Raw genomic sequence first — 16,835 nt, 5'->3', positions numbered from 1 at the left:
GCTGAGTGTCCAGGATTAACCTTTTATGCACATATCACTCTGGCTTACTTACATCCAAGTGTGAACTCTGATCACTCCCATGAATCTTGTTGTGGGTTAATCAGCTTAGGAGTCCTGCCTGCTGTGACAGACATCTTTTAGACGGCAGGACGAAGGTAGGATTATGTCCTTATCAAAGAAGAAGAACCCCCAACAGAAATCTTCAAAGGTCCATACCCTAAATCACATGTGTGTATGCCTAGAAAAGAACTATAAGTAGGGTAGTCTGAGACCTCATACTGTGTCATCTGCCGATCAGAAAGCCGGGCTGCATGAGGAGGGGTAGCTCTCTAAGACATCTGCAGCATGTGACCAGGACTACGGGCCTAGCCTGCAAGTCTCCCTGCTGGGTGAGGGGAAATCACCCAGGGAAACCAAGACCACCTCTCCTGGAGTATAATGCACCAGTACCTGCCTGCTCGTCAAGATTGATGTGCCGTGAGGGAGAGAAGCATTTTGGGAGGAATGAGATCCAGAGGAGAGCCAAGACATGTGGGGCTGCTAAGCGGCGTGGTGTGGGGAGCAGTGCTGCATTAATCGGGCCATAGCTCATGTGCAGCGTTGCGAGTTTGGCGACCCCTAAACCAAGAGGGGCCTCCACGTACCAAGAAACTGTGTCGCATTGATAGGGTTGTCACCCATGTGTGGGAAGTTTCTGCAACCCCTTATGCCTGGAGGGGCCATAAGAAAGGCAACCTGAGACCAGCGTGACCTGACTGCGAGGTTTTGTCTGAATGACCCCGCTTGCCAGGAGGGGGCGCTCAAAGCGTTGAGGCCAGAGATCTGGGTCCTTGCCCGGGACCCGAAACTGCTGCTACAACCAAGTTGAGAGAAGCTTTGTATCCGAGGAAGCCCAGGAACAAAGGAGACACTGTTGGAGCCTCCGCTGGACACTTACTGCATGTGGCTGAAGCCAGAGCAAATGCGCTCATCAGGAAGTTGGTAAACGCTGCTCAGGAGAGAGCGTCTGCTAGAAGCTACGCATGTGAACGTGTCTAACCCAACTCTGCCCATTGAGCCGCAAATCGCCGCTGCCAGGTTTCATACTGTCTAAGTTGATAAAAGCTGAGAACTTGACCTACAGGTCCCGGGGATATACCGCCTTTGTGTAGCAATTATTTTAGTGGTAAACATTAATAATTGTGCAACAACAACAAAATACATTGACATGCAAGTCAAGCTTATTCCCATATTGAGTTACAGATGTTAATTGTGAGTTATGCACCAATAATAACCAATATTGACATACAATATTTAAGAAAAGATGGAAAAGGGGAGAAAGGGGGAGAGATAATAAGCTGTAGAAGAAAGAAAGGAAGGAGATGAAAGGAAGGAGAGAGAGAGTAGAAGGGAGGGGAAAATGGAACTACAAAACAGGGATGATAAACCAGTTAGGCAAAGTCCAAGTATAATAATACAGGTGGTTTCATAAAGGTTGCACAATCATAGTGATGAGGAAAACTTCAGAATCTATGCAAATGATGGGGGCGGGGTATCTTTTAAAAAGGGGGAAAATATAACAAGAAAAAAATCAGATTTGGTCATTAAGTTGTAAATGACTCTTTCACAGGAAGCAGTCTTATACAGCTCCCGAGCCATTCCTCATGTAACAGCAATTGTGGCGATACCAATGCCGTAAAATACTGATTTTGGCAACTGTAGGGTCAGTGACAAACAAGCGACGAGCATTATGGGTCAGCTTAGGAATGTACGATAAGTCATGAATAGGGCTCCCAGTTTTCCATTTTTACAGATAAATACAGACATAAATCAATCTTTTTCCTGGCTGTATTTATTTTTAAAATGGAAATATACAGACAATTGGGCTTCCTTTGAGTGCCTTTAAATAATGCTGTTCATAAATTCCAGGTGAACAGCTGAGCAGATAGATGTCATGGGGACTTAATAGGATGAGGTTTCATTAAATAATAATGTAGGTCAACATCCATTTGTATTATAATGCCAATATTTACCGCTGGGTGTATAGTTATGTTATACTTGGCTGCTTAATTTACTGAAGCATGACATGCGTCAAAGTATGACTGCATATTTATTACTTTAATACATGTGGAAATATGCCATATTACAACCTAATTTATTCACACAACACAAAATAAATATGGATAAATACTGCTAAGATGGCCAAAAAATAAATATGGATAAATACAGACGGAAATTGTAAAAATATAAATACCATAAAACCGGGAGCTCTAGTCATGAAGATGAACTAGGGGTTGTGAAAGTGATGTGGGTAAACCCACAGATTCCTGGAATGTAGACCCTACTGCCATCCAAAAGGGGGGGTATGGTGGGACAGTCCAAAAGGATATCAACACTATCACATGGTGCATGATCACATCACCAACAGGCAGAATAAGGGAGCAACCCTGCAGCCTGGAGCCATGCCGGGTTCCAGTGCCAACCCTGAAGGATCTTAACAAGTCTAAGCTTCATTGCCTTACGGACTCCTCGTTTTAGTGCCTCCAAAAGTTCAGTCCATTCTGTCTCATCATATTACGCCTGTAGGCGAGCCTGCAAAGTCGCCCTGAGGCTTGTCGATTGTGGTTGGGAGTAAAATGGTGAATCAGGAGGTTGTAGAAGCCAGATCTTGCGCCTTTAAACTGACCTGAAGTATTGAGGTAAGAGAGCACCTGGGAGCAGGGGATAGTCCAGGGTTGGGGACCCAATCTTCTCAGCAGACAATGACGTAATTGTGTATGTTGCCATTTTTGGGTATGTGACAAGTCAAAATCGTCCTGTAGCATCTCAAAGGACTTGAGTTCATCACCAGAGATCATATGTGTAAGATTCAGGACCTCAGCTATACGCCAAGGGCCCTAATCAAGCATGTTGCCTTCCCATGCGAATGCCAGTATTATTCCAAATGGGAGCTTTGTCATGAAGATACATGGTAACTGATAAGAGCTTGTGAGCCCACATCCAGGCAGCACACATGGCTTTCAACATGGAAATCGATGTTGGTGGTGGCAGGACCAGGAAGTTAGAGGGCTTATAATCCTAAAGGGGTCTCCTGGAGTCGGTGTTCCGGGGATGCACATGTGCCATTTGTGCCAAATGTAGGGCTAAGTAGTAATGTTCCACAGAAGGCAGGCCCAATCCCCCTGCTGATATGTGAGTGATAAGATTCAGAATTGCCAGGCGAGGTCTTGCTGGAGCCCAGATGAAGGCCTAATCTATCTGTATGAGAGTTGAGAGGGGTATTACTTGGGGGGGGGGCATACGTAATGCATACGTGATTCGTGGAAGGAAAGCCATTTTTACCACCTGGATCTGACCTCCAAAGAGATAGACTCAGGTGAGACCACTTCATGAAGTCCAATCGCCTTTGCACCATTAAAAGGACCAGGTTATCTGCAAGCATATGCTCCAAGTCCTAGTTCACTAGAATGTCCATATACCTGAGACAGGAGTTCTTCCACTGGTAAGGGTAACAGGCTTTGGTGGCTCAGGTGGTGATCCAAAACAGCGGACGGCCTCACTTTTTCCCCAGTTCACCTTGTAGCTTGATTTTGCTGTAAAAGCATCAATGGTCTCGAACACCACAGGAATGGAGGTGGGTAAGGCCGCTAAAGTGAGCAAAATGTCATCTGTATATAGATACAAATGTCGAAGCACCTCCAGGTGCAGGAACGCCTACAATCTGATATGAATGACGCATGGATGCCACTAAAGGCTCCCTCGCAAGAAGAAATAGCAGGAGGGAGAGTGGGCAACACGGACGTCTTCCTCTGCGAACCGGGAATGTGAAAGAAAGCCTCCACAGTTGGTCTGAGCACTGGGGGACTCAGAGCCATCTCACTTTGGCAATGAATTTCTCACCAAGGCCAAATTTCAGAAGTGTGGCAAATAGATAGGTCCATTCTATCCTATCAAAGGCTTTCTCAGTATCAAACAACAATGCCAAGGCCTCATCTGGAAGGTTCGCTGCTAGCCAGACTGTATGAGCTAATGTACGAAGATGATTGCATTATGATCTGCCTGGGACAAACTCCACTTGTAAATGGTGTATAAGAGAGGGGAGAACTTGCTTCAGACGGGCTGCGAAAATGCTTGCAAGTTTCATGACGTCTCCATTAAGTGGGATATGGAACAATAACTGCCACAAAGAAGAGGATCTTTCCCTGGGTTGCGGAGGCCCAAAATCAGCAAGCTTTTGGACAGTAAACCCAAGGAGCCAGAGCGGTCAGCCTCAGCGATGGCCTCTTGTAGAAGATCCACTATCTCAGACTCTACCAGGCAGCCATCTTCACCCAGGGCTTTGCAATAGGGTGGATCCCAGATGGTTTGCTCGATCTCCTACTTGGTGATCTCGTGCTGAAGAAGCGGTCTGCAGTCTTCTGAGAGGCAAGGTAAGCAAATACCATCCAAAAAGGTATTTATCTGCTCTATTACCTTGATATTCCGCCTTTGTTTTTTTTACATTTCCTGGATGCTGCCACATGTGAATGGGGAATAAGAGCACACCTGGTACATGGGAACTCAGGGGGGTGGAGTTAAAATATTAAATATTATATACATAATAAATATTTGACTGAACATTTATTTTTTGTCTGCACTGCTCGCACGTTGAGTTATGAGTTGTGTTCATCGACAGTTCCCTCCGAGGAAGCCTTGATTGCTGGTGCTAAGCTACTAACAGAATCAGGTGCAGAAGGAGGTGCTTGACCCAGTTGATCGGGATCCATAGTAGGGTGGTCCCCAAGACATCAGGAGTAAAGTCTCAACTACCTCGGTTGGGCCCAGTAACATGTGCTTAGCCCGAGGCCCTCTGACCCGGGTTCTGACAACATACAACAGCCATGGTTGCAGAGGACTGTTTAGAAAAGTATGGGGGCTAAGATCATATTACTTGAGACAATGACAGAAATGTGGTTACTAGTGCTAATGAATGTTGTTTTGATGCATGGCAAAGGAAATCAATATTTTGCTTGTATAGGAAACTCAAATATTTCCTTTAAAAAATCCACCATAAACACTGAAAGATAATAGATTTTGGGATAAGACTTCACAAACAAAACTAAAATCATACAATCAAGCTGCAATGTGCCAAGAAACTTGCCTTGGAAAGATATAAATGCCTGATCAACATGAATCTCTGTGCCATCGCATACTATGAATACATACTTTTAAAATAATATCACATATATTGGCTATTGGCTCAGCCCTTTTTTCTCTGCACTGTAGGATTAATCTGATACAAATTAATTATCTGATTGCTGAGTTACAATGCTAATGATACTTACCAAGGTTCGTCAGTAGGTTCCCAACACACCAAACATACACTACACGTAAAACACATAGCTCTGTCATCTCCCGAAGAGGCGGGCTGCAAAGGAAAATGAAGAAATCATTTGTGGACTGTTCTAAGAGTGTAAGGAAGTAAATGAAAAAAACTCAAAATTAGCTTAACCTTGCCCCCTAGAATTTGGTGAGCTTACAGCAACCATTCATTATAAACTTCTAGCTAAACTTGCTAATTTGAGTATTGCCAAAATAAGTTCTTCCATATTCGGGTATCCAACTGCTCACATGGATTGGAGAAAACGCCAAATGTCACATTGATTTTACATCTGGATTTTCACTTTCTTTCCCCTTTTACATTATTGATCCAATGCCTACGTTAGCTACATTATAGAACTGGGGCATCCCAGTTACTACATTTAAAACATCTAAACATCACAGTCCAGGAAAAAAAATCACAATTTTATTTTGACCTTGCAACACAATGCTTTTGAGATCAATTTCATATATAGCTGATCAAACCCCTTCATCAACAATATAGCAGGGGAGTGATCAGCGTTTTGATAACACTGCTGAACTTAATTGCATTACCTGATTATTTGTACACCCATTTGTCCTACCAAAATGTTTTAGTTTGAACTCAATAATAATGTATTCACAGTTTACTTGAAAAAGTTTAAACCATATACAATGCTATGTCATAATATGACCTACCTACATGAAATATTTTGCAGCAAGTCTGTCCCTCCCATACTTATAGTCTTAGAACTCTTAACCGCAAAAATATATGACGAAAACCCCCTGATTTTTACTAACACAAATCTCTGCTTTCTGTAAAAAAAATCTGCAAATCATTTACTATGTGCACCGTTCATACTCTCGTATCAACCTTATTTTTATTTCCCATACCCTGATCGTCGAGTCACTTTCGGCCTCCATGTCTGGCATCAGTCTCTGATCATGCCCATCTTGAGCTCCTCTTGAGGGACCCGGGGTCCGGCGCCCCTTGGTTCCCCCGTTGGCGCCTACCTCCGCATATCCTTCGGGACCCAGTGGATGTGGCGAGCTTGCGAACTGCCATGGAGTCTTACTTTGCAACTAACAACATCCCTGAAACCCACTTCCCGACCGAGTGGGATGCATTCAAGGCAACGATTCGCGGCAATATCACATCCCTTGCAATTGCACGGGCGCGAGAAGCGCGCCTCCTGGAAAACAACCTTGCTAAGGACATTAAGGCCCTGGAGAGACAGGATCAGGAACGCCCCTCAATTGCGCACAAACGACACCTGGAAAACATCCGAGGCCAACTGCGCTCCCTTCGTACTAACAAAGCCGAACAGGCTTTCTTAGCGCTAAAGCAGCGCTACTTCAAGGGGGGAGATAAAGTGGGTTCGGTCCTGGCTCAACGTCTGCAAGTGTGTGCTTCCAAGGCACACATAGCTAACATCCTAACTATTGCGTGCACACGGGCTACTACTAAGGTGGCTAAACGCGACGCCTTCCGTGCGTACTACTATGCACTTTATGCGGACGACAAGCCGCCTCCAGGCAGGGTGCAAGCCCTCTTGGACAACTGCACCTGGACGCCGATCAGTCAATACCACGTTCAGCAGCTGGAGGAACCCCTTACCCAAGAGGAGCTTTCGAGCGCTCTGAAGGACCTACCACTTGGGAAATCGCTGGGTCCGGATGGTCTCTCCCTGTCCTTCTATCGCCTCTTCCTACTACAGCTACGGCCCTACTTACTGAGTCTTTTTAACTCATTAACCGATGCTACCGGTCCGTCCCCCTCTATGGGGTTGGCGGAGATTGCCCTCATCCCTAAACCGGGCAAGCACTCTCTGTTCTTCGTTTCATCCCATAGCCCTTTTAAACACTGACCTTAAAATATATACTAAAATATTGGCTAAGCAACTAGACGCCCATCTGCCCGGCCTTATCAAACCTGGCCAGGTCGGCTTTATCCAGCATCGTCAGGGAGAGGACAATGTGCGCCGTGTTGCGCACCTCGTAGGGAAGGCCCACCACTGGAACATACCTGCATGTTTATTATCACTCGACGTGGAAAAGAGTTCAAACGCGTGGACTGGACCTTCCTTCGAGCTGTGCAGCACAAAATTGGGTTGGGCCCACTCATGATAGCCCGGATCATGGCCCCTTATATCTCCCCACAGGCCAGAGTGCGAATTAATGGCCAACTCACAAACCCGTCGCCATATTCAGAGGCACGAGACAAGGGTTCCCCCTTTCTCCACTGTTCGCTCTTGTGGTGGAACCCCTGGCCATGATGATCTGTCAAGCTCCCGACGTCCATGGTATTCATCTAGGAGGCCAACAACACAAAGTGGCTCTATATGCTGATGACTTGATCCTCACGCTATCTCGCCCGCACACCTCTCTTCCGGCGCTCCTCTCTTTGTTGCGGACGTTTGAATTGGCGTCTGAACTCAAGATTAACCACAAGAAGTCTTGGGCCCTGAACCTTACGATCCCAAGAGAAAAGATAGCCACGCTTCAATCCCTCATCCCATACCAATGGGCTAATAGCTCTATTCGATACCTAGGACTCCACCTATCTCCCACATTAGACACGTTTTATGGTCCCAAATCAACTGGCAGGATTGCAGGAGGTCGGTCTTGGAGGGCTTACGAGTTTGGAAACTGCTTACCCTCTCCTGGCTGGGTCACCTGAACGCCATTAAAATGTTGGTGCTTCCAAAAATCTTATATTCATTTCAATGTCTGCCCACCCCCATTCCGCAACACCAGATCCAGTGTCTTCAGCACAATATCACCAACTTCATCTGGGGCGGACGTCGACTGCGATTCTGCAACAAAATTCTTATGTTCCCACGAGACCGGGGTGGGCTTGCATGTCCCAACTTATTAGAGTACTACTGGGCCTCCTATCTAGGCTTAATCTCCAAATGGACGGTGAGGGAGAGCGAAAAGGTCTGGTTCCATATGGACCTCTTCTGGCTCCCCCGGGACTCGCGCTCTCGTAGTGCCTACATTGCTCTTCCCACCAAGACGGTACTTGAGGTCTGGGACAAAGTGGCCGTCTCCAAGGGACTCACTAACTTTCCATCCCCCCATACCCCTATAGCAGGAAATTCTCTTTTCCGTCGGCTGTTAATCCACAGGGATATTCTGATTGGCTGGAGATTTGTTTATAGGCGATACGTTCAAATCCTTTGCTCAACGCAAGGAGGAGTTCCAACTTTCGGAGGGAGCCAGGCTCCAATACATACAATTACGTCACTGGGTATCCACGTCTTCCTTAATGCAGGCCACCCCTTTTGAGCGCCTGGTACGCTCCTTCGACAACTCTAGGGGGCTTATCTCCCGGACCTATCAGATTCTACAACATCCTCCGCTCGTGACTCCCACCCATACCAGTGTCGCTGGCAATCGAAAACCTCCTCTGACATCACTCCAGCCCAATGGATCCGCCTGTGACAGGATATCCCGAAGGTATACCGTAGCGTCTCTTAACGGGAGACTGCATATAAGATCATGACACACTGGTACTACACCCCACTTCGCTTGCACAAGATGTTCCCGGCTTCCTCTCCCTTGTGCTGGAGATGCTCGAGCTCCCCGGGCGATTTTATTCATATCTGGTGGACCTGTCGACTCTTGACTCTATTTTGAAAAGAGGTACTTAGTCATATCAAAGTGGTGCTTGGCTTTCCCCTACCTGAAACTCCAGTTACACTTCTCTTAGGCCTTAAACCGGTCAATCTGCGTGCACTTACCCACGACTGGCATATCGTCCCCCCACATGCTCGACGCGCTAAACAACTCATTGCGTTATACTGGAAAATAGCGGAGAATCCTCCCATTAATGTCTGGTTCACATGTCTGTGGCACACAATAACTATGGAATTACTTACAGCACGCTTGCACTCTCGTGACACACATTTCACCAAAATATGGCAGCCATTTGTCACCCACCTCTGTGAAATGGAACACGCGCGTCTTTTACCCCCGAAGCCCTGGGCCCTACGCTTCTTTGAAGACGCTGTGTACCCACCTGAACCGGACAGATTCTCTACCTAGTCAATCTGGTCCTCCTCCTGCGCGCGTGCCACGGTACACTCAGGATGGCGTCCTCACCACCCCACGCCTTTGCCCATCCCCCCCCCAACCCCGCCACCCTACTTCTCACCATTACCTTTGGTATATTACTCTCGGACACCATACTTCATGTGGTCTCCCCCTCTGGCCTCGCTTTCTCTGCCCTTCGGCCCCTGTGCCATTCCTTTTTCTTTCTACCTCTTCCATCTCTCTAAACCTCCATGCTTGCTAACCAGCCTTTCTCTTTCTTTCGATTTTTCTCTTTATTCTTGTTCATGTTGAATTTTGGTCACTGTTGCTCTCACACCCTAGAGACTCCTTCACACCCTAGAGACTCCTTCACATTGCACTCATCCACACGCAGCCGGCCCATCATGGGTTGTAGGCCACTTGCTGTGTAACATCTGCATTGCAAATCAAGACCTATGCTCTGTTCGCCTTTTTTAAACTAAGAGGCCGGCCCTATAAAGGGTTGTAGGCGATACGCTGTGTACATGTCGACCCTTCCCTTGGTTTTCTCTTGAAAAATAAAATAGACTTCTAACAAAAAAAATAATCTGGACTCCCTCTTTAATTATTTTTCTCTAGAGGCAGTCAAGTCCACTTTAGCGCCAACAGCTTAGCTACGTACAGTTGTTCTTTTGAGTCTCCTTATAAAAAGCCAGCCAATAAATGAGTGAAGGAAGGCAGGTTGGTTATGAATCTAGGGAGGATGCCATCACTGAAGAGCTACTTCTCCAGTATGAGACTTTTCCAAGATTCTTAACTTAGGAATAGATTTCAAAACAGTTCACAGGGGAGGATAAATAAAGGTCATCATCTTGCCAGATTTTTGAAAGTTTTCATAGAGGGTTTCACTTTTGAACGACTGACCAACGACCGTCATTGCAGCTGCATCCACAAGTAAAATGACAAAATACGGAATGTCAATATGCTCTAGATGGCAGTCCTGCAGATCCAGTTCAAAAACGGTTGGCAAGCAGCAGGGCCTCCAATAAACCTTTCCTTTATTAGGTTAGACCCTGCATTGAGGAAATAAATGCTTTCGACAGCACTGCTGTAACCCTAAAACAAAATCAAGTTGATAATTTTGCTTTTATAATGATATTCACCTATTAAGCATGAACACCAGAAGTACCGACAACAACTCTCGCTTCTCTGCATCGGAAGGTGGTGTATCATATGCAATAAGAGCCTATATAGCCATGGTGGCAGAGTCTCAGAAAAAAGAAAACAGGAAACATCCACAGGAAAAATTGCCAACTCCTGCAAGAATGTTGGATGTGTTTGCAAAATAAGACTATACAATACAACCATATTTTATTTAGTGTACATAAACTCAATATTCTAGGCAATTTGCATAGCTAGCTGATGGTCATACAGTGTGCCAAAGTGCCTGAAACTGTCTGGTCTTTAGTGACATGCTGGAAAATAAAATGGTTTTGAAAGTTTAAGAGCAACAGGCAATGTATTTCCAAGCCTGACCAGAGCTACCTGGAAGGATGCGCCATGAGCCTCATCTGTTCTTTTTCGGACACTACATAGGGTAAGGGAGTGACAACATGTTCCTATTGTACGCGACAGAAGGTGGATATTGAATTTACAAACAACAAATTGGGTGTAGCAGTTTAAACTACCCCATGTATGGCACACAGTGACCTAAAAACTATTTGCTGTCCCACCAGAATTTAACAGATGGGTGTGGTAGTGTCAAATGTGTGCAGTCCAAGAGAAGATGTAACTATGGTATTCTGTACCCATAGTAAACTTGCCATAGGAGACGCCGGTGGACCAATTATTGGCAAAGCCAAGTCTGGTTTCAATGAATGTATCTATATCTTAAATATGTACCGACTGCACAAGGTTTGAGAATTTATTACATTTTCCACACTTTAGATAAATAATCAGCTTTTTAAAGATCCAATACATGAAAGTGTGTTTCTGATTGCAGGAAAAACCTAGGTTCCTGACTGTACAGTATTATTTGGGGTAAGTGCCTATTGAGCATTGCCATAGCTTGAGCTTCCATTAGAGGATTTCTAGAGTGGTGAAGAGGACTTTTAATAGGTTTCTAGTTCAAGAAAAGCTGGCTATCCATGAGCAGTTCGCTACTAAACAGCAAGCAAAGAAGCACAAAGGAGTGGAATTCAGACTCATCAGAACCAGATATCATTGGTATAATAAAACAAACATACAATAAAATATAGTTTGTAAATTGAGGTAACACAGCTAAACCCAGAGGGACCCCCCAAAGAATCCTGCTCAGCCTGAAGTCTAATGGAGGCATCAAGACAGAATGATTCCATTCATTCATCCATGCAAAGAAAGCATAGGAGAGTTGAGGCGCAAGAAAAGAAGGATCATAATTGAGGGCTTCTAGGCATAGCACACAAAAATACATAAAGCAAAAGCAAACGTGAAGGGTGAAAAATTGTATAGAAACATGTGTCTACAGGCTTTCCTGTAATCCTAGAAAGAAATATTTGGCAATACGACACGAGAACTAGACTCAAAATTGTAAAAATCTGCCAGACTGCAGATATTGTAGCACATAGAAGGATAAAGCATTTTAAAAACAAGAATGGAAACGAGGCAAAAGGAAAAATCTTCAGATAATTTTGCTAAAATTGCTCACTCAAGCTTTAAGTCTATCAAAAAAAGGTAAGGAGATTCATCAAATCCTGGAGGAAAAAAATGACTGTACAGCAATTGAAAGGGTGGAAGGAACGTCAGCTTATTCGCCTATACTGTGGGTCACTTTACTTGAACTCTACCCAAATATTATGCAACATAAAGATGTAACAACAATAAAATTAAACAGTGACAAGCATGAATTGTCTAGTTTTAAGTCAGCATAAACACGATTTCCAAATACACAGTGCCCTTCCCACCATAGTTTATATTGCACTTATTAAGTAATGTGGGGCACAGAGCAATCACTTGCAGATTCACCCAGGTTTAATATTTACCCGGTGATGGGAATAATGCTTTTGAATGAGAGGCTGGAAGCGGCGCAGTGATGGACAGTCCTCTTGGAGAACAATTGTTCCAAGAGAAATTATGAAGGGGGTTTTGGCAAGAGCCGCTTGCTCCTGTCGTTGGATTCCCCTCTCTTGCCTCTTCCCCCTTGAACGACAACCCAGCACTCTCCAACTGAGACACTGGTGGCACTGGGAAGGGATGCCTGGTGCAAAAGTCACAAGTCACCTGAGGACCTTCAAGCCAACAGGGTTAAAAAAGAGGATTACTTTCTCATTTCCTCTGCCTGGTTTTCCTTCCAAGTTCAATGTCCCTCTGTAAGCACAAAAGTAGTAGCCCATGAACCTACATTCCGAGGTGCTAAAAGAACAAGTCTTTGAAGAACATTCCAGTTAAACCGAAAAGTCATTTGGTTCAGGAAAGTCGTCATCTGACAAATGTGCTGTGTAGTGGGCCATAAACAAGAGTTTAACTTTCAAATTCAATGTCAGTTGCATTCTTCAACTAACAGTACTTTCCCCTTTGCATTGTTTGTCCTTCATCTCTCATGCCATCAGTTACATTTATACTGATCCTTGCTATAAAATGAAGTTATATATTTGTACTAACTATTCCCCTTTTATTTTTCCTTTTAGACTTCCCTTGCTGGTGGAAAACAACACATTACGCATACCATGCTCATAAGTCTAATATTCTAATTCTACTAAAACTATTGAGCAACGATAAGAACAAGTTACTTACCTTCGGTAACAATAAATCTGTAAGAAACAAAGGTTAGTTATAGAATCCTCACCTTAGAATTATCTACAGGTGTCAGACTGGATCTGGAAAGTTTTTCGTCAGCAGTACCCCTGCGCCTCGGAAGGTGGCGTTTGGTTGACTATAAATTAGTCATTGGCATCGGGTCGCCGGGATGACGTTGTGGTAGCTACACAGACTCCGCCCTCGCGTGCTGATGTCAGTTCTGTACCCGACTTTCCACGCCAGAAGCGCAGAGCCATGCAAGACACTGACACAGGTGCACAAAACCAGGGGCCTGAAAGGAACTCCTTAACCCTAGAAGTAAGTTTGCAGAACAGGGAGGATGGGTGAGGCGGTAAGGAATCTACAACTAACCTATGTTTCTTAGAGACATATCATTACCGAAGGGAAGTAAATTGTTCATCTGAAAGAAAAAGTTAGTTATAGATTCCGTACCTTAAAATATACCCAAGTAATACCAACCCCGGACGTGGGTCTGGGAACCAAGTTCACACCAGAAAGGTCTGGAGAACTGAATGGCCAAAGAAGCAGTCTCTCCGGACTAGGTTGTCCAGGCATTAGTGTTTTGTGAACGTGTGCAGAGATGCCCATGTAGCTGCCTGACAGATGTCATTGAGGGGGACTCACCGTCCCAAACAGTGGTAGCTGCCGTCACCCTGGTGGAATGGGCGCACTGTCCCAATGGAGGCTCCTTCTTTCCTAAAGAGTAGCAAGCTTTAATGCACAAAACAACCCACCTAGAGATGGTCCGTTTGTGCATGGCCCGACCTTTTTTGGTGCCCACGGAGCCAAAAAATAGTTGATCATCCACCCGGAAATGTTTGGTGCGATCCACATAGAAGGAAAGTGCACGTTTTGGATCCAGACAGTGGAGCCTCTCTTCCTCATTTGAAGGATGCGGAGGTGGAAAGGAGGTGGGCAAAGTGATGGTTTGACCACTGTGGAAACTAGTAACCACCTTGGGAAGAAAGGAAGGTCTAGTTCTGAGGAGGACCTTGCCCGGATGAACAGCTATGAAAAGGAGGCTTTGAAGAAAGCTTGTAGCTCACTCACTCTGCGTGCAGAGGTGATGGCCACCAGAAAGGCAGTTTTCAAAGTCAGAAGTCTTAGGCGACAGTTATGTAGCAGTTCAAAGAGAGCGCACATAAGGTATGTAAGAACCAAATTCACGTCCCACTGAGGCACTACGAAGGGAACAGGAGGATAAAGGTGAGTAATGACCTTAAGGAAACTATTTACAACAGGGGACTTGAAAAGAGAAGGCTGTTCAGGAAGCCTAAGGAAGGCTGCAATGGCCGAGAGGTATCCCTTTAGAGTGCCCAGACAGAGCCGTGCTGGGCCAAAGAAAGAAGGAACAAGAGAACCTCAGAAAGAGGGGCGGAAAGGGATCCACAGCCGTTGCTGTGCACCATGCCGCAAAGTTGTTCCATCTGCAGGCGTATACCACCTTAGTGGAGGGACGCCTGGCTGCCAAGATAACATCACAGACTTCAGGAGGCAGGTCAAACAACGTCAACTGCCGCCGCTCAATCTCCAAGCAAAGAGGTGGAGGCTGGACATGTTCGGTGGAGGACCGTCCCCTGCTGCTGCGACAGAAGATCCTCCCGAAGAGGCAGGCAGATCGGAGGATCGATGGCCATGTGTAGCAGCTCGAGATACCAGACTCTTCGTGCCAAATACGAAGCCACAAGAATGACTTGGGCCCGGTCGCACATTATCGTCACCAGCACTCTGGGCAGAAGTGGTATATGCGGAGTGGCGTATAGAAGACCACAACTCCACTCGCGACGTAAAGCGTTGCCTATCGAGTGAAGCCTTGGAAATTCCCAAGTGCAGAATTAATAATAACATTGCGCGTTCTCTTCGGTGGCAAATAGATCTAACCAAGTCTCTCCCCACTGTCGAAGGAGACCTTGCATCACCTCAGAATGAATTCGCCATTTGTGATTCATCATGCACCTGCGGCTGAGTTTGTCCACCATGGCGTTCAGGGAACCTGCCAGCTGTTGACCAACCAGGGATATGCCCCGATGTTCCAGCCATGTCCAGAGGCAGAGGGCCTCCTGACATAGGGTCCACGACCCCACCCCGCCTTGTTTGTTGCAGTACCATATGGCAGTGGTGTTGTCCGTGAACACCTGCACTACTCTTCCCCGGACCGAGGGAAGGAATGTCTTAAGTGCAAGACAAATCACCCGAAGCTCCAGAAGGTTGAAGTGGAGTCCGGACTCCGCAGGAGACCAGAGGCCTCTGATATCTGCCTCCCCCATGTGGCCACCCCATTCCAGATGTGATGCATCGGTCACCACTGTAAACTCTGGTTGGGGAAGGGAGAGGGATTCTCAGTCGACCCAATCCTGGTTTGTTAGCCACCACTGCAAATGATGTGCAGTGCCCTCTGAGTACTGAACGCAATCGCACAGGTTCCCCCGATGTTGGGCCCACTTGAACGTCAGGTCCCACTGTAAAGCCCGTGTATGCCATCTGGCATGGTCCACCAGCAGGATGCAGGAGGCCATCAGGCCCAGTAGCCTGAAGGTCATCCGGACCGAAAAGCGAGATAAAGGCTGAAAGATTGAATCATAGCCTGAATATCCCGTTCTCGCTGTTCGGCAGGATAGACCCGAAACTGCGTCGTGTCCAGAACCGCTCAGATGAAGAGGAGCTTCTGCCAGGGAGTCAGGTGTGACTTCGGCACGTTGATGGAGAACCCCAGCGAATGCAGGAGGTCGGCCGTAGTCTGGAGGTGAGAGACGATAGCCTGTGGCAAGCCCGCCTTCAACAGCCAGTCATCAAGATAGGGGTAGACTGGAACCCCTGATCTGCGCAAATGAGCTGCGACCACCGCCATCACTTTGGTGAACACCCGAGGGGCGCTGGTAAGGCCAAAGGGGAGCACGGTAAACTGGAAATGCTCGTGGCCTATCGTAAACCGCAGGTAATGCCTGTGGGCAGGCAGGACGGAGATGTGAAAATAAGCGTCCTGCAAGTCTAACACTCCCACCCAGTCTCCGGGGTCAAGGGCAGACAAGACCTGAGCGAGCGTCACCATTTTGAACTTCTCCTTCCGGAGGAAGCGGTAGACGTTCCTGAGATCCAAGATAGGACACAGGCCTTTGTCCTTCTTGGGCACCAGAAAGTAGTGGGAATAACAACCAAGACCTACTTCTGGGACAGGAACGCGTTTGATGGCTCCCTTGGCCAAGAGTGCCAAAACTTCCTGTTGGAGAAGGGCCAAATGATCCTCCAAGATGCGTTGGTACTGAGGTGGCATGGGTGGAAGTTTAGTCTCGAAGGTGAGGGAGTAGCCCCTTCGGACTATTTGCAAAACTCACCCGTCTGACGTGATGGTGCCAGTGAGGGAGGTGACAGTGAATCCTGCCACCCACTGGCGTTTGGTGGCCCTGAAAGGTCGGATTAGGAGGGTTTGGAGGCTGCTGCAGAGGGGGCTGTGGTGGACTGGCCGGGCAGCTGGCCGCCCCTAGAACCACGGTGTTGGTTCCCGCGTCCCCAGCCGTGAAGAGGCTTAACAGCGTGCGCTGGCCTGTGGCTCCGGATGGAACGTGGCGGGGCACCCCTTCCGTAGCCACAAAAGGGGCGAAAAGCAGACAACGCAGGGTGGATGGTGGAGAGGTCCAAGGATCTCTACGTAGCCCCGAGAGTCCTTACAGCGCTCCAGTACATTGTCTGCCTAGTCGCTGAAAAGGTTA

The 16,835-nt window shown here is 46.6% G+C and overlaps 1 protein-coding gene across 4 annotated transcripts in view; it reads right to left on the bottom strand.

The window, feature by feature from the left end:
* BIRC6 (baculoviral IAP repeat containing 6) overlaps positions 1-16,835 on the bottom strand; it is a 2,208,279-nt gene that overhangs the window by 1,954,058 nt on the left and 237,386 nt on the right. For all 4 annotated transcript variants that reach the window (XM_078648748.1, XM_078648749.1, XM_078648751.1 and 1 more), the window contains exon 6: positions 5,304-5,386. In XM_078648748.1, the coding sequence (XP_078504874.1) occupies positions 5,304-5,386 (83 nt within the window). The remainder of the gene's footprint in view (positions 1-5,303; positions 5,387-16,835) is intronic.

The sequence above is a fragment of the Lissotriton helveticus genome, chromosome 6 (assembly GCF_964261635.1).
Source record: "Lissotriton helveticus chromosome 6, aLisHel1.1, whole genome shotgun sequence".
NCBI lineage: Eukaryota > Metazoa > Chordata > Amphibia > Caudata > Salamandridae > Lissotriton > Lissotriton helveticus.
Note: the sequence above shows the minus strand (reverse complement) of the source record. Positions and strands in the feature narration are given on the sequence as shown.